This window comes from Bufo gargarizans, chromosome 1 (genome assembly GCF_014858855.1).
Source record: "Bufo gargarizans isolate SCDJY-AF-19 chromosome 1, ASM1485885v1, whole genome shotgun sequence".
Lineage (NCBI taxonomy): Eukaryota > Metazoa > Chordata > Amphibia > Anura > Bufonidae > Bufo > Bufo gargarizans.
This window is the reverse complement of record NC_058080.1, coordinates 375,386,322-375,412,496: the sequence shown is the minus strand read 5'-3', so window position 1 is coordinate 375,412,496 and position 26,175 is coordinate 375,386,322. Positions and strand designations below refer to the sequence as shown.

The window sequence follows — 26,175 nt, the reverse complement described above, 5'->3', positions numbered from 1 at the left end:
GGTAAGGACAGTGTCGCACCACTGCAAGTGGTCTGGAAGACACGGTCTGTGTAAAGCCACATTTCCCAGACCCACCCAAACTCGCTGCATCATGGTGATCTATACTGTACTCATTATGTCTGCATGGTGACATCATTATGTTTTTTCGCTGTGCTGTGATGTCACATTGTACATAGTGACCTTTTTGTGTGCACTATGTCTGGGTTATGAAGTCATGGTGTGCATTATCTCTGTGCGCTCTGGGTAATGGGGGGCTTAATTGGGTGGTGTTGGTTGAAATCTTCTGTGATGACACATGTGCTTTGTTCACCTGGGTCAGAAGACAATCTAATCACGTTCTGCTTGAGAAAACGCCATCCTTTACGTCACCTGTACAGAAGAAAACTGATTTTTTTTCTTCTGTACAGGCGATGAGCACAAGTAAAGTTGCTTTAAAATGAGGCTCACCCTTGTTTTCCTTGTGAAATTCTCTACCAGTCTGATGTATCACACTCCTACCATCCCATTTAAAAAACTGGAGTTGGCTGGAGTGACATGGCAGATTTCTTCCTTCATCACTGTGTGCATTATCCGCTATTGCGACACCACTGTGTGCATTATCTCACTATAGCTTTCATAGCGAAGTGGGTGCAAGTCAGGATCTGAAATGGTGCAGTGGCCAGAGTGTTGTGTTAGGAGTGTCATTAACCAAACAAAAGTCTCTCTTTACTGTGTACAAAATAGGAGTTGTAATACATCCAACAAATTCTTCCTTGATGATCAAGCATGAGATGAGCAAGTCTGGTTCCTCTTTCTCTTGCTAAAGTCCTTGTGGCTGGGATCTCTGGCTTACAACTGCAATCTGGCCACTGTGGCTGTAGTATCCAATAAACTGAGGTGTAGAGGATGTCTTAACAGGTTACCCCTCTGCGGCAGCATGGTCTGGAACACTTTATGCTAGGTTACCCTGCTGACTCTCATGCTGCAGCCATGCAAATCCTTCTTCAGATCTTCCTTTCTTTCATCCCCTGGAGCTCGTGGAGGTACCAAAGGCTCCTGGACTTGAAGCAGAAGTCTGGGGGGTGGGCTGGGGAGAGATTGGTCCCTACCTTGTCTCAACAGCTAGACTAACTACCAAACTCTGGAACCAGGGGGTGGGACCAGCCCACACCCTAAACTCAAGAGTTACTGCACAGGAACTCACAAAATCATCTATTTCTTTAAGAAGTCTTTTTTTAATTAAAATTATTCATGAGATTTCCACAGGAGTCAATAGAAAATCTATGTACATGATATTATAATACACAAGGTGGACAAAGCGAAGAAAATCCCATCATTCTCTGTACATTACAAAAACATCGCTGAAGGCTACATGAAATCAGTAACAAACTAAAAAGTTGCAGAACATTTCTTTATGATTAAAGGGGTCTTCCGGGACTTTAATATTAAAGGCATATCCTTAGGCCAGGCCATCAGTATCAGATTAGCGGGGGGCTGACTTCAGCTGATTGAAGGGGCCGGCAGTGGCAGCGCCTGGTGTTGTTCAGTCCCATTCAAATGAATGAAACTAAGCTGCAGTACCAGGCGTGGCCACTACCAAACCTACGGCCCACTTCAGCCAGCCGATCAGTAGGGGTGTCAGGAGTCGGGCCCCCACCAATCTGATACCGATGGCCTGTTCTGAGGGGTCTCCATCAATATCAAAGTCTCTTTATGCCTTATTTACTAAAGACTGCACTGGCCTTTTATTTCCTTATTGTAAATGTTCAGAGGGAGGGGATAACACTCATTAGGGGTACAAACAATTAGGGGATGTACAAAGAATCTAAATATTTCATAATTAATTAAATTGTAATTCATATTATAATTAGTTATGACATATGGGGGGGGGGGGGGTGAATGCCTAATATTAATAATAATCTTTAATTATTATATAGCGCCAGCATACTCCGCAGCGCTGTACAATTAGGCTACCTGCCATATTCACCAGGAGACATGTTATATTTACAAGGGGAACCATTCATTAAATAGCAACGTTTGGGAGACAAATTTAAAGGGGAAATCCATCCTGACATGTCTTCAGTGGGGGGTGAACTCAGACCCTTGCCGATTTGAAATCAATTTTGGTAGTGCAAGTTCAGGTGCTCTGTAGAGCTTTGTGGCCCCTTCGATTTTGGAATCGGCAAGGGTTACAACTTTCACGTCCTCACCAAGGACATAATGATGTATTTGCCCTTTAAGTTGTGTCTTGAGTCTTGTCCAGGGCACTGAGGTTGATGTATCATCTGTGTTCAGTAGGTTGTTCTGGTTCATTCTCATCTGCACCATCCATAGGCAGAGGTTGTGCGTCAGGCGTCAATGCCAGAGATGTTCACCACATGACTCTTGGCCGCGGTCTCCTTCCTGCAAAAGGTTATTTTCATTAATACCATTTTACAGTGCAGCTCTGGAGTATAATACAGGATGTCACTCCGGATCAGTGCAGGATAAGTAATGTGTGTACACAGTGACTGCACCAGCAGAATAGTGAGTGCAGCTCTGGAGTATAATACAGGATGTCACTCAGGATCAGTACAGGATATGTAATGTGTGTACACAGTGACTGCACCAGCAGAATAGTGAGTGCAGCTCTGCAGTATAATACAGGATGTAACACAGGATCAGTGCAGGATAAGTAATGTGTGTACACAGTGACTCCACCAGCAGAATAGTGAGTGCAGCTCTGGAGTATAAAGCAAGATGTAACTCAGGATCAGTACAGGATAAGTAATATATGTACACAGTGACTGCACCAGCAGAATAGTGAGTGCAGCTCTGGAGTATAATACAGGATGTCACTCAGGATCAGTACAGGATATGTAATGTATGTACACAGTGACTGCACCAGCAGAATAGTGAGTGCAGCTCTGGAGTATAATACAGGATGTCACTCAGGATCAGTACAGGATATGTAATGTGTGTACACAGTGACTCCACCAGCAGAATAGAGAGTGCAGCTCTGGAGTATAATACAGGATGTCACTCAGGATCAGTACAGGATATGTAATGTGTGTACACAGTGACTGCACCAGCAGAATAGTGAGTGCAGCTCTGGAGTATAATACAGGATGTCACTCAGGATCAGTACAGGATATGTAATGTGTGTACACAGTGACTGCACCAGCAGAATAGTGAGTGCAGCTCTGGAGTATAATACAGGATGTCACTCAGGATCAGTACAGGATAAGTAATGTAATGTATGTACACAGTGACTGCACCAGCAGAATAGTGAGTGCAGCTCTGGAGTATAATACAGGATGTCACTCAGGATCAGTACAGGATAAGTAATGTGTGTACACAGTGACTGCACCAGCAGAATAGTGAGTGCAGCTCTGGAGTATAATACAGGATGTCACTCAGGATCAGTACAGGATATGTAATGTAATGTATGTACACAGTGACTGCACCAGCAGAATAGTGAGTGCAGCTCTGGAGTATAATACAGGATGTCACTCAGGATCAGTACAGGATAAGTAATGTGTGTACACAGTGACTGCACCAGCAGAATAGTGAGTGCAGCTCTGGAGTATAATACAGGATGTCACTCAGGATCAGTACAGGATATGTAATGTAATGTATGTACACAGTGACTGCACCAGCAGAATAGTGAGTGCAGCTCTGGAGTATAAAACAGGATGTCACTCAGGATCAGTACAGGATAAGTAATATATGTACACAGTGACTGCACCAGCAGAATAGTGAGTGCAGCTCTGGAGTATAATACAGGATGTCACTCAGGATCAGTACAGGATATGTAATGTAATGTATGTACACAGTGACTGCACCAGCAGAATAGTGAGTGCAGCTCCGGAGTATAATACAGGATGTCACTCAGGATCAGTACAGGATAAGTAATGTGTGTACACAGTGACTGCACCAGCAGAATAGTGAGTGCAGCTCTGGAGTATAATACAGGATGTCACTCAGGATCAGTACAGGATAGTAATGTAATGTATGTACACAGTGACTGCACCAGCAGAATAGTGAGTGCAGCTCTGGAGTATAATACAGGATGTCACTCAGGATCAGTACAGGATAAGTAATGTAATGTATGTACACAGTGACTGCACCAGCAGAATAGTGAGTGCAGCTCTGGAGTATAATACAGGATGTAACTCAGGATCAGTACAGGATAGTAATGTAATGTATGTACACAGTGACTGCACCAGCAGAATAGTGAGTGCAGCTCTGGAGTATAATACAGGATGTCACTCAGGATCAGTACAGGATAAGTAATGTAATGTATGTACACAGTGACTGCACCAGCAGAATAGTGAGTGCAGCTCTGGAGTATAATACAGGATGTCACTCAGGATCAGTACAGGATAAGTAATGTAGTGTACACAGTGACTGCACCAGCAGAATAGTGAGTGCAGCTCTGGAGTATAATACAGGATGTCACTCAGGATCAGTACAGGATAGTAATGTAATGTATGTACACAGTGACTGCACCAGCAGAATAGTGAGTGCAGCTCTGGAGTATAATACAGGATGTAACTCAGGATCAGTACAGGATAAGTAATGTAGTGTACACAGTGACTGCACCAGCAGAATAGTGAGTGCAGCTCTGGAGTATAATACAGGATGTAACTCAGGATCAGTACAGGATATAATGTAATGTATGTACACAGTGACTGCACCAGCAGAATAGTGAGTGCAGCTCTGGAGTATAATACAGGATGTCACTCAGGATCAGTACAGGATAAGTAATGTAATGTATGTACACAGTGACTGCACCAGCAGAATAGTGAGTGCAGCTCTGGAGTATAATACAGGATGTAACTCAGGATCAGTACAGGATAAGTAATGTAATGTATGTACACAGTGACTGCACCAGCAGAATAGTGAGTGCAGCTCTGGAGTATAATACAGGATGTAACTCAGGATCAGTACAGGATAAGTAATGTATGTACACAGTGACTGCACCAGCAGAATAGTGAGTGCAGCTCTGGAGTATAATACAGGATGTCACTCAGGATCAGTACAGGATAAGTAATGTATGTACACAGTGACTGCACCAGCAGAATAGTGAGTGCAGCTCTGGAGTATAATACAGGATGTCACTCAGGATCAGTACAGGATAAGTAATGTATGTACACAGTGACTGCACCAGCAGAATAGTGAGTGCAGCTCTGGAGTATAATACAGGATGTCACTCAGGATCAGTACAGGATAAGTAATGTAATGTATGTACACAGTGACTGCACCAGCAGAATAGTGAGTGCAGCTCTGGAGTATAATACAGGATGTCACTCAGGATCAGTACAGGATAAGTAATGTGTGTACACAGTGACTGCACCAGCAGAATAGTGAGTGCAGCTCTGGAGTATAATACAGGATGTCACTCAGGATCAGTACAGGATATGTAATGTAATGTATGTACACAGTGACTGCACCAGCAGAATAGTGAGTGCAGCTCTGGAGTATAATACAGGATGTCACTCAGGATCAGTACAGGATAAGTAATGTAATGTATGTACACAGTGACTGCACCAGCAGAATAGTGAGTGCAGCTCTGGAGTATAATACAGGATGTAACTCAGGATCAGTACAGGATAAGTAATGTATGTACACAGTGACTGCACCAGCAGAATAGTGAGTGCAGCTCTGGAGTATAATACAGGATGTCACTCAGGATCAGTACAGGATAAGTAATGTAATGTATGTACACAGTGACTGCACCAGCAGAATAGTGAGTGCAGCTCTGGAGTATAATACAGGATGTAACTCAGGATCAGTACAGGATAAGTAATGTAATGTATGTACACAGTGACTGCACCAGCAGAATAGTGAGTGCAGCTCTGGAGTATAATACAGGATGTAACTCAGGATCAGTACAGGATAAGTAATGTAATGTGTGTACACAGTGACTGCACCAGCAGAATAGTGAGTGCAGCTCTGGAGTATAATACAGGATGTCACTCAGGATCAGTACAGGATAAGTAATGTAATGTATGTACACAGTGACTGCACCAGCAGAATAGTGAGTGCAGCTCTGGAGTATAATACAGGATGTAACTCAGGATCAGTACAGGATAAGTAATGTAATGTATGTACACAGTGACTGCACCAGCAGAATAGTGAGTGCAGCTCTGGAGTATAATACAGGATGTAACTCAGGATCAGTACAGGATAAGTAATGTAATGTATGTACACAGTGACTGCACCAGCAGAATAGTGAGTGCAGCTCTGGAGTATAATACAGGATGTAACTCAGGATCAGTACAGGATAAGTAATGTATGTACACAGTGACTGCACCAGCAGAATAGTGAGTGCAGCTCTGGAGTATAATACAGGATGTAACTCAGGATCAGTACAGGATAAGTAATGTAATGTATGTACACAGTGACTGCACCAGCAGAATAGTAAGTGCAGCTCTGGAGTATAATACAGGATGTAACTCAGGATCAGTACAGGATAAGTAATGTAATGTATGTACACAGTGACTGCACCAGCAGAATAGTGAGTGCAGCTCTGGAGTATAATACAGGATGTAAGTCAGGATCAGTACAGGATAAGTAATGTATGTACACAGTGACTGCACCAGCAGAATAGTGAGTGCAGCTCTGGAGTATAATACAGGATGTAACTCAGGATCAGTACAGGATAAGTAATGTAATGTATGTACACAGTGACTGCACCAGCAGAATAGTGAGTGCAGCTCTGGAGTATAATACAGGATGTAACTCAGGATCAGTACAGGATAAGTAATGTAATGTATGTACACAGTGACTGCACCAGCAGAATAGTGAGTGCAGCTCTGGAGTATAATACAGGATGTAACTCAGGATCAGTACTAGGATAAGTAATGTAATGTATGTACACAGTGACTTCACCAGCAGAATAGTGAGTGCAGCTCTGTAGTATAATACAGGATGTAACTCAGGATCAGTACAGGATAAGTAATGTAATGTATGTACACAGTGACTGCACCAGCAGAATAGTGAGTGCAGCTCTGGAGTATAATACAGGATGTAACTCAGGATCAGTACAGGATAAGTAATGTAATGTATGTACACAGTGACTGCACCAGCAGAATAGTGAGTGCAGCTCTGGAGTATAATACAGGATGTAACTCAGGATCAGTATAGGATAAGTAATGTAATGTATGTACACAGTGACTTCACCAGCAGAATAGTGAGTGCAGCTCTGTAGTATAATACAGGATGTAACTCAGGATCAGTACAGGATAAGTAATGTAATGTATGTACACAGTGACTCCACCAGCAGAATAGTGAGTGCAGCTCTGGAGTATAATACAGGATGTAACTCAGGATCAGTACAGGATAAGTAATGTATGTACACAGTGACTGCACCAGCAGAATAGTGAGTGCAGCTCTGGAGTATAATACAGGATGTAACTCAGGATCAGTATAGGATAAGTAATGTAATGTATGTACACAGTGACTGCACCATCAGAATAGTGAGTGCAGCTCTGGAGTATAATACAGGATGTAACTGAGGATCAGTACAGGATAAGTAATGTATGTACACGGTGACTGCACCAGCAGAATAGTGAGTGCAGCTCTGTAGTATAATACAGGATGTAACTCAGGATCAGTAGAGGATAAGTAATGTAATGTATGTACACAGTGACTCCACCAGCAGAATAGTGAGTGCAGCTCTGGAGTATAATACAGGATGTAACTCAGGATCACTATAGGATCAGCCACTCACTTTAAGTCAGTGTCCTCCAGCTTGACTCGTGGGGCTGATTGCCCCAGTACATTCCTGGCCACGTACATGAGGAAACCTCGGCGCCTGGTCCTGTAGCAAGTCAGATCCACAGCCAGAAGAGTCAACAGTAAGACCAGGAGAATAATTCCAGTGACCACCCCGGCTCCTACACCCTGCGGTACATCTGTGGAAGCATTGAATGGTCAGTGGAGAGTCCTTGGAGCAAAGTCACATCAAATGCTGCCAAAAATGACTTGACCCCAATGTGCATGCAGTATCTTACATCTGTAAATCGGATTTTTTTCTATTTATTAAAACAATTCATTGTTCCCTGTTATCAGCCATTTCAGTTTGGGGAGAGGTTATCTGTATACATGAGAGGGATTGCAGAACTCCCCGTGCCCCCCACACTCACATATCTCCAGGGAAGAGACCACCCAGAAACAGATACATCAGCCTGAGGGTACTGGCCCTTTAAAGATATATAATAGTAACCTCTAAAGAGAAAGCTCCTGCTGCATTGGTCCAAACCCTCTGCTCGGCATTATACCTACCTATGACTTGTAGGAACAATGTTGTGTTGTGCTCTCCATAGCTGTTCACAGCATGACACGTGTACTCTCCTGCGTCAGACTTATCCAGCTCAGTGATTGACAGCTCCAGACCATTGGAGCTCAGAACAAACTTCTGCCCATCGAGAGGAACCTTCTCATCACCCCTGTGCACAAGCAAGCCCCGAATCAGTACCGAAACATGCAACCAGAGGACAAATCCACCATGTATCTAAGCCTGTCATCTGTGATACCGTCTGACGAGCCCTGTTTCTAAGCCTGTCATCTGTGATACTGTCTGTTTAGTGTATCTAAGCCTCTCATGTGTGATACTATCTGTTTAGTGTATCTAAGCCTCTCATGTGTGATACTATCTGTTTAGTGTATCTAAGCATATCACATGTGATACTATCTGTTTAGTGTATCTAAGCCTCTCATGTGTGATACTATCTGACAAGCCCTGTTTCTAAGCCTATCATGTGTGATACTGTCTGTTTAGTGTATCTAAGCATATCACATGTGATACTATCTGTTTAGTGTATCTAAGCCTATCACATGTGATACTGTCTGACAAGCCCTGTTTCTAAGCCTATCATGTGTGATACTTTCTACAGAATTGATGTATCTTATCCTATGAAAGATGGTATTGTCCACTGAGCTGCTGTATCTAAGCCTACCCTGTGTGGTACTATGCTGACATGGTGTATCTAAGCCTATAAAGTATGATGCTATCTGTTGTGGTATTTTGTGTGCTGCTGTATGTTGAGCCAGTGTATCTCAGCTTATCACATGTGATACTTTCTGCTCAGCGATTGTATCTAAGCCTAGCATTTGCTGATACTGTCTTCTGAGCGGCTATTTCTAAGACAATCATGTGTGATACTGCCAGTACTACAACCCCCATCATGCAGTGTTACAGATTTCTTGATAGATGTCCGTCACTCACTTTTTCCATGTGATCTGAGGTTCGGGGTGTCCAGTCACAAAGCAGGTGAAGGACGTGTTGGATTTGGAGGTGATGTTGGGGTTTGTGTTGTTGAAGTGAACGATCGGGGCAGCTGAGAGAAAAGATAAGATGAGGCTTATTATATTCTGTAATGTGGGGCAAACGGGCACATATATATACATGGGGGTCCATCACCACCTGATACTGTTATACTGGATCCCATCACCAACTGATACTGTTATACTGGATCCCATCGCCACCTGATACTGTTATACTGGATCCCATCGCCACCTGATACTGTTATATGGGATCCCATCACCACCTGATACAGTTATACTGGATCCCATCACCACCTGATATTTCTACATGGGGGTCCATCACCACCTGATACTGTTATACTGGATCCCATCACCACCTGATACTGTTATACTGGATCCCATCACCACCTGATATTCCAACATGGGGGTCCATCACCACCTGATACTGTTATACTGGATCCCATCACCACCTGATACTGTTATACTGGATCCCATCACTACCTGATATTTCTACATGGGGGTCCATCACCACCTGATACTGTTATACTGGATCCCATCACCACCTGATACAGTTATACTGGATCCCATCACTACCTGATATTCCAACATGGGGGTCCATCACCACCTGATACTGTTATACTGGATCCCATCACCACCTGATATTTCTACATGGGGGTCCATCACCACCTGATACTGTTATACTGGATCCCATCACCACCTGATACAGTTATACTGGATCCCATCACCACCTGATATTTCTACATGGGGTTCCATCACCACCTGATACTGTTATACTGGATCCCATCACCACCTGATACAGTTATACTGGATCCCATCACCACCTGATATTTCTACATGGGGTTCCATCACCACTTGATACTGTTATACTGGATCCCATCGCCACCTGATACTGTTATATGGGATCTCATCATCACCTGATACTGTTATACTGGATCCCATCACCACCTGATATTTCTACATGGGGGTCAATCACCACCTGATACTGTTATACTGAATCCCATCACCACCTGATACTGTTATACTGGATCCCATCACCACCTGATACTGTTATACTGAATCCCATCACCACCATATACTATTATACTGGATCCCATCACCACCTGATACTGTTATACTGGATCCCATCGCCACCTGATACTGTTATAGAGGATCTCATCATCACCTGATATTCCTACATGAGGGTCCATCACCACCTGATGCTGTTAAACTGAATCCTATCACCATCATATACTGTTATACTGGATCCCATCACCACCTGATACTGCTATACTGAATCCCATCACCATCATATACTGTTATACTGGATCCCCTCACCACCTGATACTGTTATACTGAATCCCATCACCACCATATACTATTATACTGGATCCCATCACCACTTGATACGGTTATACTGGATCCTATCGCCACCTGATACTGTTATATGGGATCTCATCACCACCTGATACTGTTATACTGAATCCCATCACCACCTGATATTTCTACATGGGGGTCCATCACCACCTTATACTGTTATACTGGATCCCATCGCCACCTGATACTGTTATATGGGATCTCATCATCACCTGATATTCCTACATGAGGGTCCATCACCACCTGATACTGTTATACTGAATCCCATCACCATCATATACTGTTATACTGGATCCCCTCACCACCTGATACTGTTATATAGGATCCCATCACCTCTTGATACTGTTATATAGGATCCCATCACCTCTTGATACTGTTATACTGGATCCCATCACCACTTGATACTGTTATACAGGATCCCATCACCACCTAATACTGTTATATTGGATCCCATCACCACTTGATACTGTTATACAGGATCCCATCACCACTTGATACTGTTATATGGGATCCCATCACCACCTAATACTGTTATACAGGATCCCATCACCTCTTGATACTGTTATATGGGATCCCATCACCACCTAATACTGTTATATGGGATCCCATCACCACCTGATACTGTTATACTGGATCCCATCACCACCTGATACTGTTATACTGGATCCCATCACCACCTGATACTGTTATACTGGATCCTATCACCACTTGATACTGTTATATGGGATCCCATCACCACCTGATACCATTATACATAAAGAATGCATGATACTGTGATATGTTTATACAGGGATCCGTCACCACATGATACCGCATTATATGCGTGCTTATCACAACCTGATACCGCTATATGATAGGCTTTTCCCACCTGATACTGCTATATGATAGGCTTTTCCCACCTGATACCGCTATATGATAGGCCTTTCCCACCTGATATTGTTACACAGTGTTCCATTGCAAAATGATACTGTTATTTGGTGGCCCATAAACATCTGATACTGTTATATAACAGCCGGCTGATATCGTTATCTAGGGACCCATGAACACCTGACATTATTAGGCCCCTTTCACACGAGCGAGTTTTTCGTGCGGGTGCAATGCGTGATGCGAACGCATTGCGCCCGCACTGAATCCGGACCCATTCATTTCAACGGGGCTGTGTACATGAACGTTGGTTTTCACGCATCACTTGCGCATTGCGTGAAAATTTCAGCATGTTCTATATTCTGCGATCTTCATCCAACGCAGGCCCCATAGAATTGAATGGTGCTGCTTGAAAATCGCATCGCTTCCGCACGCAAATGCGGAGGCGATGCATTTTTCACAGATGGTTGCTAAGAGATGTTGTTTGTAAACCTTCAGTTTTTTATCACAAGCGTGCAAAACGCGATTGCATTGCACCCGCACGGAAAAAACTGAACGCGATCGCATACTAAACTTAATGTACTTGCTTGCAAAATCACGCATTTTTCACTGAACGCATCCGGACCTAATCCGCTCACGCTCTTCTGCAAGGGGCCTTACCCTGTGGAACTTGATTGCTCTTGGGAACCCCGGGAGAGAAGAAGACCCCACAGCTGTTTCGGTAATCTGTTCCTCACCTTCTTGGCCCCATATCAATGGCGCGTCTATATAAACACTGGCCGTAATAATATGGGATGACCTTCAAGGGACACTCCAAGCTAAGCTGATACATTATGTTATGCCAGTGGACGGCGGAGCATGAAATAGAGGTCTGCTTTCTGTCTATAGATCTCGCTATCACACTTCGCCCCCTTGTGTCTGCATCGGGTATAACACAGTGTATCAGTTTAAACTGGAATGTTCCTTTAAGAAATACTATGGGAATTCTAACATTTGGCCTGGAGTCTGTTACAATGTAACTGTGCAGGGAACTCACCATTGACAGTGACGGACACATTCTTGTAGGCCATCTCGTTCCTTTCTCTGATGTACGCCATGCAGTAGTACATCCCAGCATCGGAAAGCTGGATCTTCTCTATGGTCAGAGTGCCATCAGCACTGGCCGAAAGGTGACCTGTAAGGGAAATCATAGGACCGGTGATGGGGCCATTCAAAAGATACAATGACCGTACAGGTTGCATGTATAGAAGTGTCCAGCACTGACCTGGGAGGGGAGTGATGGCCATTCCGTATCTGTACCAAGTGACCTGGGGGCGTGGGATACCCTCCACGTCACAGGGCAGCCTAACCATGGAGTCTGCAGTGAATTCTTTCCGTGTCGCCACGTCCTTCACAAATTTAGGTTTTTCTGCAGAAATTAAAGTCAAATTATAAACGTAGTTTGGTGGGAAATTACGTATGTTGAATTACCACATTCTGACCTCTAGGGGTCACTGCTGAGCATTGCTGCATAGCTATCTACAGCATTATGGCGCATGGTAGAGGGCAGTGCAACTTACGGATAATCCTCAGTTTGATCTGTGCAGTTGAAGTCTCTCCAGACTCGGACTCGGCGTGGCACTGGATCACGCGGTCAGGCTCGAACTTGGACGCGGTCACATACAGGCTCTTCACACTTTCGTCAATGTTTTTTTGCTTGTAACGGCTTTCTTCATCCTCAATTTCTTCGTCGTCCGAATTTATCCATTTTATTGTGGCCTCAACGCTGGCTGTTGGAAAAGAAAAAAAATCAAATAATCATAAGATGTAAAAAAAACTATTGTATTTTAAGGGCATCTCCACCGCCCCTGTACCTGACATCACTGATATAATAGTAATATAATTACATTGTGATCAGACATGAGATCCTCACACCTTATACTACAGGAGCAGCTATTCATCTATTACTGCTAACAACCTGCCTCTATATCATGTCTGAGAGGTTGTCACAGCCCCGCCCCCTGTTACCGACATCACTGATATAATATAATTACATTGTGATCAGACATGAGATCCTCACACCTTATACTACAGGAGCAGCTATTCATCTATTACTGCTGACAACCTGCCTGTATATCATGTCTGAGAGGTTGTCACAGCCCCGCCCCCTGTTACTGACATTGTGATCAGACATGACATCCTCACACCTTATACTACAGGAACAGCTATTCATCTATTACTGCTGACAACCTGCCTCTATATCATGTGTGAGAGGTTGTCACAGCCCCGCCCCCTGTTACTGACATCACTGATATAATATAATATAATTACATTGTGTTCAAACAGAGATGCAGAGTATGGGTCATGTCCTTACATTTACATAGAAAGTCCTTTCCTTCTCCAAGAAAAATCTCTCCATTGGCCGGGATGATCTCCAGTCCTGGCTTAGAACAGAAAACTAAAAAAAAAAAAAGAATTAGAATTAGCATGGGGCATGGTCCAAATTATTATAAACCCCACCCAAGAGCTAAAGAATAACTCCATAGTATAAAAAAGGTAAAAAAGAATTTAAGGGAAAACTCCATCCAGGAATCAAGGGACAATATCACAGGATTGAAGTAAAACTCCAAAAGGAAGACTTCGCCCAATAATTAAAGGATAGCTCCATGCAATAATTAAAAGAACATTCCACCCAAGAAATAAAGGTAAATTCCACAAAAAAAAATTTCAACGTTTGTTCAGATTTCAATCAGATTATTTCCTGTCCCTTAGTAGCCATCTGCACTGAAAAAGCTTGAAACTTTCAAGATACAACCATTCCTTTTAAAGGGAATTTTTCATAATGATCTCGGACTATCTTCTGTAATATTATTGCAGAAGTCCCAATTTTATTTTCCTACTGCCACCCGTTCCTCCTCTGTGCTGTGCAAACATAATGGAGAGGACTCCTTTGCGCGTGCACATCAGACCTGATAATGTATTCCAGAGTAGCTTTTAGTGCTGACAGCGGGGTAATGGGGACCAGTAAAAAAAATAAAAAAATAAAAATCAATCTGGGCTCCTTATCTGCAGTGCTACTCATGTAGTACTGCAGATAGTAGTCCAAGATCATGGTGACCTTTAAAGAGTCACTGTACTTTCACGCAACTTTTAATAAATCAATAGTAGAAGCGACCACAAGAAACTTTGTAATATGTTTTATCAGTGAGAAATGTCTAGTTCTCATTTAAGCAGCTGTTTACCTCACCTTTCCCCCCCCCCCCCATGCTAATTGTTTTTCAAATGCTTTGAATTCTTACAGGATGTTCACATTACACATGTCAAAACAAGTCTATGAAATGAAGGGGGGGGGGGGGGGGGTGAGCAGCAGCGTGAGTGAGACAGGGCTCAAAGGGGGACACTAAAGAGACTGCACAAGTCCACAAGTCCAGAGAAGATTTATATCTCAGCACAAGTGCTAACATCATAATGAATAGAGGTCACTACCTCTCTGTAGCATCCTTCATGATCCTGGGGAATACTTCTGTGTGAGTAAGAGAAGCTTAGGAAGCAGCTTCTCCTCTACTTTCAGTGTGCAGTGGCTAGTCTCCGCCCACCATGTCTGGGGGATCTGCAAACTAGATGTTCAGCATGTACAGAGGAAAACTGCTAAAAACTGCCAGATACAAGTGATACAGTGGCCAGCAATAGTGGTTTTCCTCATGTACACACCCTGCACTATTGATTAATGCAGAGCTTGTTGAGAGGTTAGGTTCACTTTAACTGCGTCCCAGCTGCATTTTTATACAGTTGTATTTGAATTTTTTTTTAACATATTGCAACAATTTAAAATAAAAATAAAAACGAGATAAAATAAAATAATAATTAAAAAAAATACGGTAAAAAGCTACTACTAATAAGAAGCACTGGCCAGATTTATTACAAGCCAAGTAAACACTACATGAGTATTGGATGCGGTCCAGAGCGTCTGCTGATCTGTGTACATTTCATTGTTCATCCTGCGCTCCCTGAAAACGACACGTGTGCAGCGCCTGTGGCCGAATGGGCTGATTACTTATGCTACAAGCCAGGCACCTGCTTAGCAGTATTGGTGTTTCGTTCGCCATTGTTTTTGGACACTTAAACTCAAATATCTTATAAATTCAATTTAAAAAGTAAAACTTAAAACTTTTAGCCAAAAATGTATTTAACTGACGAATACATTACTTTTATTACTTTTGTTACTTTATATGATGTATATTGCAGACAAAATTAAAAGCAAAACAAAATTAAAAACTAAAAATAATCACAAAAATGACTCATCCCATGTTAATATACACATTATAAGAAGATAAATAGCAATAAATACTTAGCACCTAGCAGGTGCTGCCACGGACACGAGGAAAAGGAAATATTAGGTAAGTAAATTTCGCTCTTCAGCTATAAATAAACCTAACCTAAACCTGCTGGTAATAAACTAAAATTAATGCAAATTAAATATTTTTTTTAAATCTATATGTATTTTACAAGAAAACGATTACATTTTTGGGTACATTTATGTAAAAATAAAAATACAGTAAATGTGTTATATTTTTTGCAAAATCCTAGAAAAATTGAAAAATCTATCGAGAGATAATAACATAATACAATTTCATTTATAGTAAATGAAAAATTGAAAAAAACAAGAAAACTAAATATTAGAGCAATGCAATAAATATAATGCAGGGTATAACAAAAATAAAAGTAATATAATATAACATACCAATATAATAAAAACATTGAAGTAATGTGATATAATAAAATTGCAATAGGAATTGCTCACCTGATTTGGTCAGTAGCAATACCAAGATGACTGAGCATCCTTGTGGTGACATCTTGAGCATCTTCTGGTCCTTGTGAGTGTGTGTGGTGCATGACTCTGACCCTTGGAGGATTTATACTCTGGTGTCCCTGATCCTGCCCTCTGCCCCCCACGCTGTCCTGCAGCCCCCTCCTCACCCCATCTCACGTCCAACTCTCTGCTCACCTCACTACCATGTCATCCCAGAGTCTGTAAGGCGCCAAGAGAAAGGACTGGAGACTCCGGAGACCATAGGGGAGAGGAAAGGAGGGGATGGGGAGGGGGGATATGACAGAAGAGACGTGTGTCTGTCTTGAGGAGGAAGGAAGGGTGCTTACACACTGGTCTGCTGCAAGAGACATAAGGAATCTAAATGCGTTTTATATTCCTGTATAACACAAAGAAAAGAGTGCATGGAAAAAAGCAAAGTCAAAAAAAATATTATTCCCAGGTTATACAACATGTACTTATATAACTATATACAACATATTCTCGGGTATACCAGCATGGTCCACATCACTATATACAACAAGATATATTATACCAGCTGTACATATATAATTATATACAGGAGATGCCCAGGTTATACCAGCATGGTCCATATCACTATATACAGGAAGATGTATAACTTATACCAGCTGTACATATATAATTATCTACAGGAGATACCCAGGTTATACCAGCATGGTCCATATCACTATATACAAGAAGATGTATAACATATACCAGCTGTACATATATAATTATATACAGGAGATACCCAGGTTATACCAGCATGGTCCATATCACTATATACAGGAAGATGTATAACTTATACCAGCTGTACATATATAATTATATACAGGAGATGCCCAGGTTATACCAGCATGGTCCATATCACTGTATACAAGAAGATGTATAACTTATACCGGCTGTACATATATAATTATATACAGGAGATGCCCAGGTTATACCAGCATGCTCGATATCACTATATACAAGAAGATGTATAACTTATACCAGCTGTACAGATATAATTATATACAGGAGATGCCCAGGTTATACCAGCATGGTCCATATCACTATATACAAGAAGATGTATAACTTATACCAGCTGTACATATATAATTATATACAGGAGATGCCCAGGTTATACCAGCATGCTCCATATCACTATATACAGGAAGATGTATAACTTATAGCAGCTGTACATATATAATTGTATACAGGAGATGCCCAGGTTATACCAGCATGGTCCATATCACTATATACAAGAAGATGTATAACTTATACCAGCTGTACAGATATAATTATATACAGGAGATGCCCAGGTTATACCAGCATGGTCCACATCACTATATACAACAAGATATATTATACCAGCTGTACATATATAATTATATACAGGAGATGCCCAGGTTATACCAGCATGCTCCATATCACTATATACAAGAAGATGTATAACTTATACCAGCTGTACATATATAATTATATACAGGAGATGCCCAGGTTATACCAGCATGCTCCATATCACTATATACAAGAAGATGTATAACTTATACCAGCTGTACAGATATAATTATATACAGGAGATGCCCAGGTTATACCAGCATGGTCCATATCACTATATACAAGAAGATGTATAACTTATACCAGCTGTACATATATAATTATATACAGGAGATGCCCAGGTTATACCAGCATGCTCCATATCACTATATACAGGAAGATGTATAACTTATAGCAGCTGTACATATATAATTGTATACAGGAGATGCCCAGGTTATACCAGCATGGTCCATATCACTATATACAAGAAGATGTATAACTTATACTAGCTGTACAGATATAATTATATACAGGAGATGCCCAGGTTATACCAGCATGGTCCACATCACTATATACAACAAGATATATTATACCAGCTGTACATATATAATTATATACAGGAGATGCCCAGGTTATACCAGCATGCTCCATATCACTATATACAAGAAGATGTATAACTTATACCAGCTGTACATATATAATTATATACAGGAGATACCCAGGTTATACCAGCATGCTCCATATCACTATATACAAGAAGATGTATAACTTATACCAGCTGTACATATATAATTATATACAGGAGATGCCCAGGTTATACCAGCATGCTCCATATCACTATATACAAGAAGGTGTATAACTTATACCAGCTGCACAGATATAATTATATACAGGAGATGCCCAGGTTATACCAGCATGGTCCATATCACTATATACAAGAAGATGTATAACTTATGCCAGCTGTACATATATAATTATATATAGGAGATGCCCAGGTTATACCAGCATGGTCCATATCACTATATACAAGAAGATGTATAACTTATTGATTTTCCTAGTCTACGACGTAAAGTCATAGTTTTATTAAAGACACGGAGGCGAGTATTGCTATCTCTTCCTTTACTGTTCCACCAATAGCAGCAAAGAAAATTTACATACTGAACATTGTAACCATAACAACCGTAGTCCCACCCCCAGACAGCCCCTATAACAGGCAACTCCTCCTCTGGGTCTTCCTCTTTCTTTGGACCTGACACCCACATCGGACATCAACCGGAACCGCCCAACAAGCAACCGGAACTGGAAGCGAAACCGCACCGCTCCAAGCGAACTCCACAAACGAAGCCAACCGGGCTAACACTCCTGAGGAGAAAACAGAAGGAAGTAGATCCCACACTTCAGTGGACGCTCAACCTAGAAGAAACAAAGAATATGGCAAGCGTAAATAACAGACCAGACCCACAAGGCGGCAGTCCGAACATGGCAGAGAAACCGTCAAGAGAGCAATAAACATGTCTGACAATAAGCACATTATCATGAATAATAAGCATGTCAACAATAATAATAATAATGGCATTAATAATAATGGCAATAAATAAGAGCAGATCACCCCTCCTCCGAAAATAGAGAAACAAACCTGGGCGGGCAACACAGGGCGGGCAATACTCGCCTCCGTGTCTTTAATAAAACTATGACTTTACGTCGTAGACTAGGAAAATCAATAAGTTTTACATCAAGACACGGAGGCTCCTATTGCTAGTTCAAAGCTGCGCAATTACGGAAGCGAACAAATGAGGAGGAGGGCGAAAATAATACTCCCTGAAGGTCGTAACCCTAGACCAGTCCGCCAGACGCAAGATATCCTCCATACGAGCTCCCGAAATAGCCAAGGAGGTGGCAGACTGCGCCCCTGGCCGAATGCGCCGTAAAAACAGAAGTATCGATCCCCGCAAGGGACATAATCCACTTCATCCAACGAGCCAACGTCGGACTAGAGACCGGACCAAAGGGATGACGAAAAGAGAGGAAAAGCTGCGGGACCGCAGGAGAGCGGTAGGCCCTAGTCCTAGATTCGTATTCCCGTAAACAAGCCACGGGACAAAGAGCCGGAGAGGACGGGAAACAAGGATAAGACACTTCCCTGATATGGGTCTTGGTGCGTCTCGAAATATTAAAGGAGACCCCCTCAGGCGTGAAGGACCTGGCGTCGTGATCCAACGCCCGCACATCCGAAACCCGCTTACAAGAAATCAGACAGAAGAGCACCAGCAACTTAGCAGACAGCTGACGCAAAGAAAGGTCCGAATTGTCGGGCCAAGCCGCCAAGAATGACAAGACCAAAGAGACGTCCCAAGTGGTAGTAAACCTGGGGCGCGGAGGGCGAGTAAGGCGAGAGCCACGCAGGAGGCGGCAAACCAAAGGGTGCTGGCCCGCAGGGGCACCATCGAACCCCTGGTGAGTAGAGGAAATGGCCGAACGAAAAAGATTGATCGTCCTGTAAGCCTTACCGGCCTCAAACAAAGAGGTAAGAAATTGCAAAAGATCACTCACAGGTGCCGAAATGGGATCCAAGTCCCGTGCCATGCACCAACCAGACCAAGATCCCCAAGCTGCCCGATAAGATTTTCTGGTGCCGGGAGCCCATGCATTGTCCAGGAGTCGTCTAGCTGAGTCCGAAATGCCCTCGACTTCTCCAGGGATCCGGAGACCCGACACGCCAGCAGCTGAAGAGTCCCGTCCAGAAGAAGGGGGTGGCACAACCCTCCGGGGTCGCAAAGAAGATCCGCGAAGTCCGGGAGAAGAAACGGAACGTCCACCAGGAGCTCCAAGAGAGACGGGAACCAACTCTGAGTCCCCCAAAAGGGGACCACCACTACCAATTCGGCCATCTGGCGGCGAACCTGCAGAAGCATCCTTGGAATCATTGCGAACGGGGGAAACGCATACAGAAGTGATCTCGACCAATCCTGCAGAAAGGCATCCACCGCTTCCGCCCCCGGATCCGGGCGCCAGCTGAAGAAGCGAGGGAGCTGGGCGTTGAGCCTCGAAGCAAAAAGGTCCACTGCAAAGGGGCCCCAGACGTCTGAGATCGCGGAGAATATCCTCGGGGCCAACCTCCAATCGCTGCCGTCCGTGAAACAACGTGAACTCCGATCCGCACGAGTGTTGTGGAGACCGGGAAGGTATTCTGCCTGGACCACAATGTCCCTGGCGAGGCAGTAGGACCAAAATTCCTTCGCAAGACGAGCCAGCATCGCTGACCGAGTACCGCCCAATCGGTTGACGTAGCGGACTGCCGAAACGTTGTCCATACGCAAAAGAATGCAAGCATGAGCCATCCCATTGGTAAAACTCCGAATGGCGAAGGACCCCGCCAACAGTTCCAATGCGTTGATGTGCAATTTCGATTCCTCCGATGTCCAGCGACCGCCCGTGGAGACGCCCTTGCAGTGGGCGCCCCAGCCCTGCAGGCTCGCATCCGACTCCACCGTGAACTCCGGCTGGAGACCGAAGATCGCCTTGCCATTCCACGCCTCCAAGTTGGTGATCCACCAATGAAGCTCCTCCCTGGCTTCCGAATCCAGCGTCACTGTGTCCGCAAAGGCCGCACCGGAGCGGAGGTGCGCAATCTTGAGTCGCTGAAGGGCACGATAGTGCAACGGGGCCGGAAACACCGCCTGGATGGAAGAGGCCAGCAGGCCGATGATGCGGGCAAGGTGGCGTAAGGTTAACTGAGGGGACGACAGGGCGTGCCTCAATTCCTTCCGAATGGCCCGCAGCTTGGCTGAAGGGAGGCTGAGGGACTCGGACACAGAGTCCACCGTGAACCCCAGAAAATCCATCCTCTGCAGAGGGGTCAAGCACGACTTCTCCTGATTCAGAAGAAAACCGAGGCGTGACAGCAGCTCCGATGTCCAGCGTAGATGGTCCAGCAAGGTCGACCTGGAATGATGCATGATAAGGATGTCGTCCAGATATATGATCAGACGAACACCCCGACTGCGGAGCCAGGCCATGGCTGGTCGCATTAGTTTGGTGAAGCACCAGGGAGCCGAGGAGAGACCGAATGGGAGGCAAGTGAAGCGCCACGTCTCTCCCCCCCCATAGAAAGCAGAGAAGGTCTCTGGACAAAGGATCGATGGGAACCGTCAGGTAAGCGTCCTTTAGGTCCAATTTCACCATCCAATCCCTGGGAAGGAGCAGGTCCCTGAGAAGGTGAATCCCCTCCATCTTGAAGTGGCGATAGCGCACTATGGAGTTCAGTGACCGAAGATTTATCACTGGGCGCATCTGTCCGCCCTTCTTTTGGACCAGAAAGATATTGCTGACGACTCTCCCCGGGGACGGAGGAGCCCGTTCTACCGCACCCTTTTGTAAAAGCGACCTCAGTTCTAAATCCACCAGGGATCGATCCGGCCTGGAAAGCAGAAAAGGGGAGGGAGGGGGGAGACAGGAAAGGGGAGTCTACTAGTTCGATCCGGAAACCCCTGACGGTGGATAATATCCACGGGTCTGAAGTGATCTCCGCCCAGGCATGGAAAAAATGTCGGAGTCTGCCCCCTATGTAAAGGGGAAAAGAAACCCCCGCTAGGGGGAAACTCACCGAAAGGACGTCTTGAGTTGGGGTTCCCACGGAAGGACCTGGAACGCCAATTGCCGCCTCTGGCCGGGAAGAAAGTCGAGGAGCCCCTCTGATCCTGGAAAGGAGGTCTTTGGTGAAAGGAGCCTCGGCCCGCGCCACGCGCGTGGAAGGTAGATCGGCCGGACAGGCGGCCCCTGGTACTGCCGGCCCTGCTGGAGACCCGTCCCTGAAACACTCGGCGCATAGAGGACTGGGCCTTGTCTAGTGCAGTGAATGCGCCCACATAACGGCCGAGATCCTTAATAAAGGAGTCGCCGAATAGCAGCCCTTGTGCTTCCTTGCCTGCCTCGGTCAGGGCAAGATTGGCCAGCTTAGGGTCAATCTTAAAGAGAATGGCCTTGCGCCGTTCAATAGATAAGGACGTGTTGGCATTGCCAGCGACACAAATCGCTCTTTGAGCCCAACCCCGAAGTTCCTCGGGATCAATACTGGAGCCATCTGCTCTGGCAGATTCTGCCAATTCTAGCAACTTTGTGAGGGGCCCAAACACGTCCAGGAGCTTGTCTTGGCAGCTCCTCAAGGCGGAGTCCAACCCCTTGCGTGGGTTCCAGCCCGTTTTGGCCAAAAACTGGGTCATCTTAGGGTCGACCACAGGTGTATCGCAGACCTTACTAGGGACCAAGGGCCTAGGGCATTCAGCACGAAGCTTATTGCGTGCCTCCTTACTTAACGGGTGGCGAACCCGAGTCTCCAGGTATCTACCCACATGGTCAGATGGGAGCCATTCCGCCGACCTAGGGTGATGGAGAGTATCCGGGTCGAACATAAGTTCGCCGGAAGGGTCCGTCAATGCAGACGTAAAATCGACCGCTGGAGGAGCAGAGCCGACCGCAGAGGAAGTGGAAGGGACGGGGGCCCTGGCAGTGGGAGCCTGATCCTGGGTTTCCTCCTCAGAGGGATAATCCAGATCCTCCAACGCCTCTAAGTCTGAGCCGGGATCCGAGTCTGGATCGGCACCTGGTTGTGCTCTGGCACATTTCCACGTGCGCGCCTTTTCTGCCTGGCGCGGTAAGGCTCTCTTGCGTGAATGCAGCACGCTCTCATGGGTGGCAGTACGCGCACCAATTCTATCATCCTGTGAAACAGGGATATCAATGGCATCAGACGGCGTCACTATAGCTGGGGCAGGCTGCAGGGACTCCCTAGGGGGGTGTGCAGCAAGGGCCTGGGAAATGGTTGTAGCCAGCATAGTGGACATGGATCCCATAGCGGCTAATATGGCACTAGATACAGACTGCTGAATTGCTAGAGTATGAGGGTCATCCCTCTCAACCTCCATCTCCTCAGTAGGTGCTGGGCAGGCCTGGCTGGAGGGTAATTCCGTAGACATCGTGGGACAATAGTCACGCGAGGACCGAGGTAATGGAGGGTTAATATGGGCCAAATACCTAATGCGGAGCGCAAGGGTTAATCACCCAGGCGCAATGAGGTAGCAGCGAGCGCGGCAGAGGGAGCGCAGCGCAGAAAAATGCGACCGATCCGGACGGAAGACCAGGCGGGACAAGATGGCCGCCGAGAATCCCGCGATAACAGAGGACCAAGATGGCCGCCGGGATCTCGCGAGACTACGCGGCAACCCGGCAAAGCGCGAAAGAAGATCCGGCCGCGGGAAGCGCAAGGATCCCCGGCGAGATCGCGAGTCAAGGTAAACAAGTGCGGGAGAAACAGGGGGAAAAAAGGCAATAACCCGGCTGGGTGGGGAAAGAAGCGCGACGGCGCTAACAAGGGAAAATAGGAACCACAAAGACAGAGAGGGGGAGAACCCCCATAATGAGCACACCGGGAAAATAAACCCCCCCAGAAGGGACCATAAGGGCCGAAGCCCAGGGAAAACAGGTGTCAACAAACCCAATACAAATGCAGAGGGAAAAACACAATAAATAAACCCAAAACAGGGAAAACCAATACAAAAAATGCAAAAAAGCACACAAGGTAAAATATTGCAGCACTTATCTTGGTGGAAGCAGCAAAGAAAGAGGAAGACCCAGAGGAGGAGTTGCCTGTTATAGGGGCTGTCTGGGGGTGGGACTACGGTTGTTATGGTTACAATGTTCAGTATGTAAATTTTCTTTGCTGCTATTGGTGGAACAGTAAAGGAAGAGATAGCAATAGGAGCCTCCGTGTCTTGATGTAAAACTTATACCAGCTGTACATATGTAATTATATACAGGAGATACCCAGGTTATACCAGCATGGTCCATATCACTATATACAAGAAGATGTATAACTTATACCAGCTGTACATGTATAATTATATACAGGAGATGCCCAGGTTATACCAGCATGCTCCATATCACTATATACAAGAAGATGTATAACTTATGCCAGCTGTACATATATAATTATATACAGGAGATACCCAGGTTATACCAGCATGGTCCATATCACTATATACAAGAAGATGTATAACTTATACCAGCTGTACATATATAATTATTTACAGGAGATGCCCAGGTTATACCAGCATGGTCCATATCACTATATACAAGAAGATGTATAACTTATACCATCTGTACATATATAATTATATACAGGAGATGCCCAGGTTATACCAGCTGTACAGATATAATTATATACAGGAGATGCCCAGGTTATACCAGCTGTACAGATATAATTATATACAGGAGATGCCCAGGTTATACCAGCATGGTCCATATCACTATATACAAGAAGATGTATAACTTATACCAGCTGTACATATATAATTATATACAGGAGATGCCCAGGTTATACCAGCATGGTCCATATCACTATATACAAGAAGATGTATAACTTATACCAGCTGTACATATATAATTATATACAGGAGATGCCCAGGTTATACCAGCATGCTCCATATCACTATATACAGAAGATGTATAACTTATACCAGCTGTACATATATAATTATATACAGGAGATACCCAGGTTATACCAGCATGGTCCATATCACTATATACAAGAAGATGTATAACTTATACCAGCTGTACATATATAATTATTTACAGGAGATGCCCAGGTTATACCAGCATGGTCCATATCACTATATACAAGAAGATGTATAACTTATACCAGCTGCACATATATAATTATATACAGGAGATGCCCAGGTTATACCAGCTGTACAGATATAATTATATACAGGAGATGCCCAGGTTATACCAGCTGTACAGATATAATTATATACAGGAGATGCCCAGGTTATACCAGCATGGTCCAAATCACTATATACAAGAAGATGTATAACTTATACCAGCTGTACATATATAATTATATACAGGAGATGCCCAGGTTATACCAGCATGGTCCATATCACTATATACAAGAAGATGTATAACTTATACCAGCTGTACATATATTATTATATACAGGAGATGCCCAGGTTATACCAGCATGCTCCATATCACTATATACAAGAACATATATAACTTATACCAGCTGTACATATATAATTGGATACAGGAGATACCCAGGTTATACCAGCATGGTCCATATTACTATATACAAGAAGATGTATAACTTATACCAGCTGTACATATATCATTATATACAGGAGATACCCAGGTTATACCAGCATGGTCCATATCACTATATACAAGAAGATGTATAACTTATACCAGCTGTACATATATAATTATATACAGGAGATACCCAGGTTATACCAGCATGGTCCATATCACTATATACAAGAAGATGTATAACTTATACCAGCTGTACATATATAATTATATACAGGAGATGCCCAGGTTATACCAGCATGCTCCATATCACTATATACAAGAAGATGTATAACTTATACCAGCTGTACATATATAATTATATACAGGAGATACCCAGGTTATACCAGCATGGTCCATATCACTATATACAAGATGTATAACTTATACCAGCTGTACATATATAATTATATACAGGAGATGCCCAGGTTATACCAGCATGGTCCATATCACTATATACAAGAAGATGTATAACTTATACC

At 44.1% G+C, this 26,175-nt stretch overlaps 1 protein-coding gene across 1 annotated transcript; it reads right to left on the bottom strand.

The window, feature by feature from the left end:
* Positions 1-1,194: 1,194 nt before the first annotated feature.
* Positions 1,195-16,406, bottom strand: LOC122931026 (neural cell adhesion molecule 1-like). The gene is made up of 9 exons (XM_044284918.1): positions 16,250-16,406; positions 13,823-13,906; positions 13,029-13,238; positions 12,734-12,877; positions 12,506-12,643; positions 9,194-9,305; positions 8,251-8,414; positions 7,697-7,880; positions 1,195-2,382 (listed from the first exon to the last, which is right to left on the bottom strand). Exons 1-9 carry the CDS (start codon positions 16,308-16,310, stop codon positions 2,328-2,330), a joined length of 1,152 nt encoding a protein of 383 aa, XP_044140853.1. The 5' UTR covers positions 16,311-16,406; the 3' UTR covers positions 1,195-2,327.
* Between the last annotated feature and the right edge of the window lie 9,769 nt (positions 16,407-26,175).

Bases quoted from the DNA above. Each gene is read 5' to 3' on its own strand.
- LOC122931026 (XM_044284918.1), bottom strand. From the start codon at position 16,310: ATGCTCAAGATGTCACCACAAGGATGCTCAGTCATCTTGGTATTGCTA. The intron at 12,878-13,028 runs GTAAGTTGCACT...TAATTTCTGCAG, and splicing joins GATCAAACTGAGGATTATCC to AAAAACCTAAATTTGTGAAG. The intron at 7,881-8,250 runs GTAGGTATAATG...ATGCTTCCACAG, and splicing joins ATTGTTCCTACAAGTCATAG to ATGTACCGCAGGGTGTAGGA.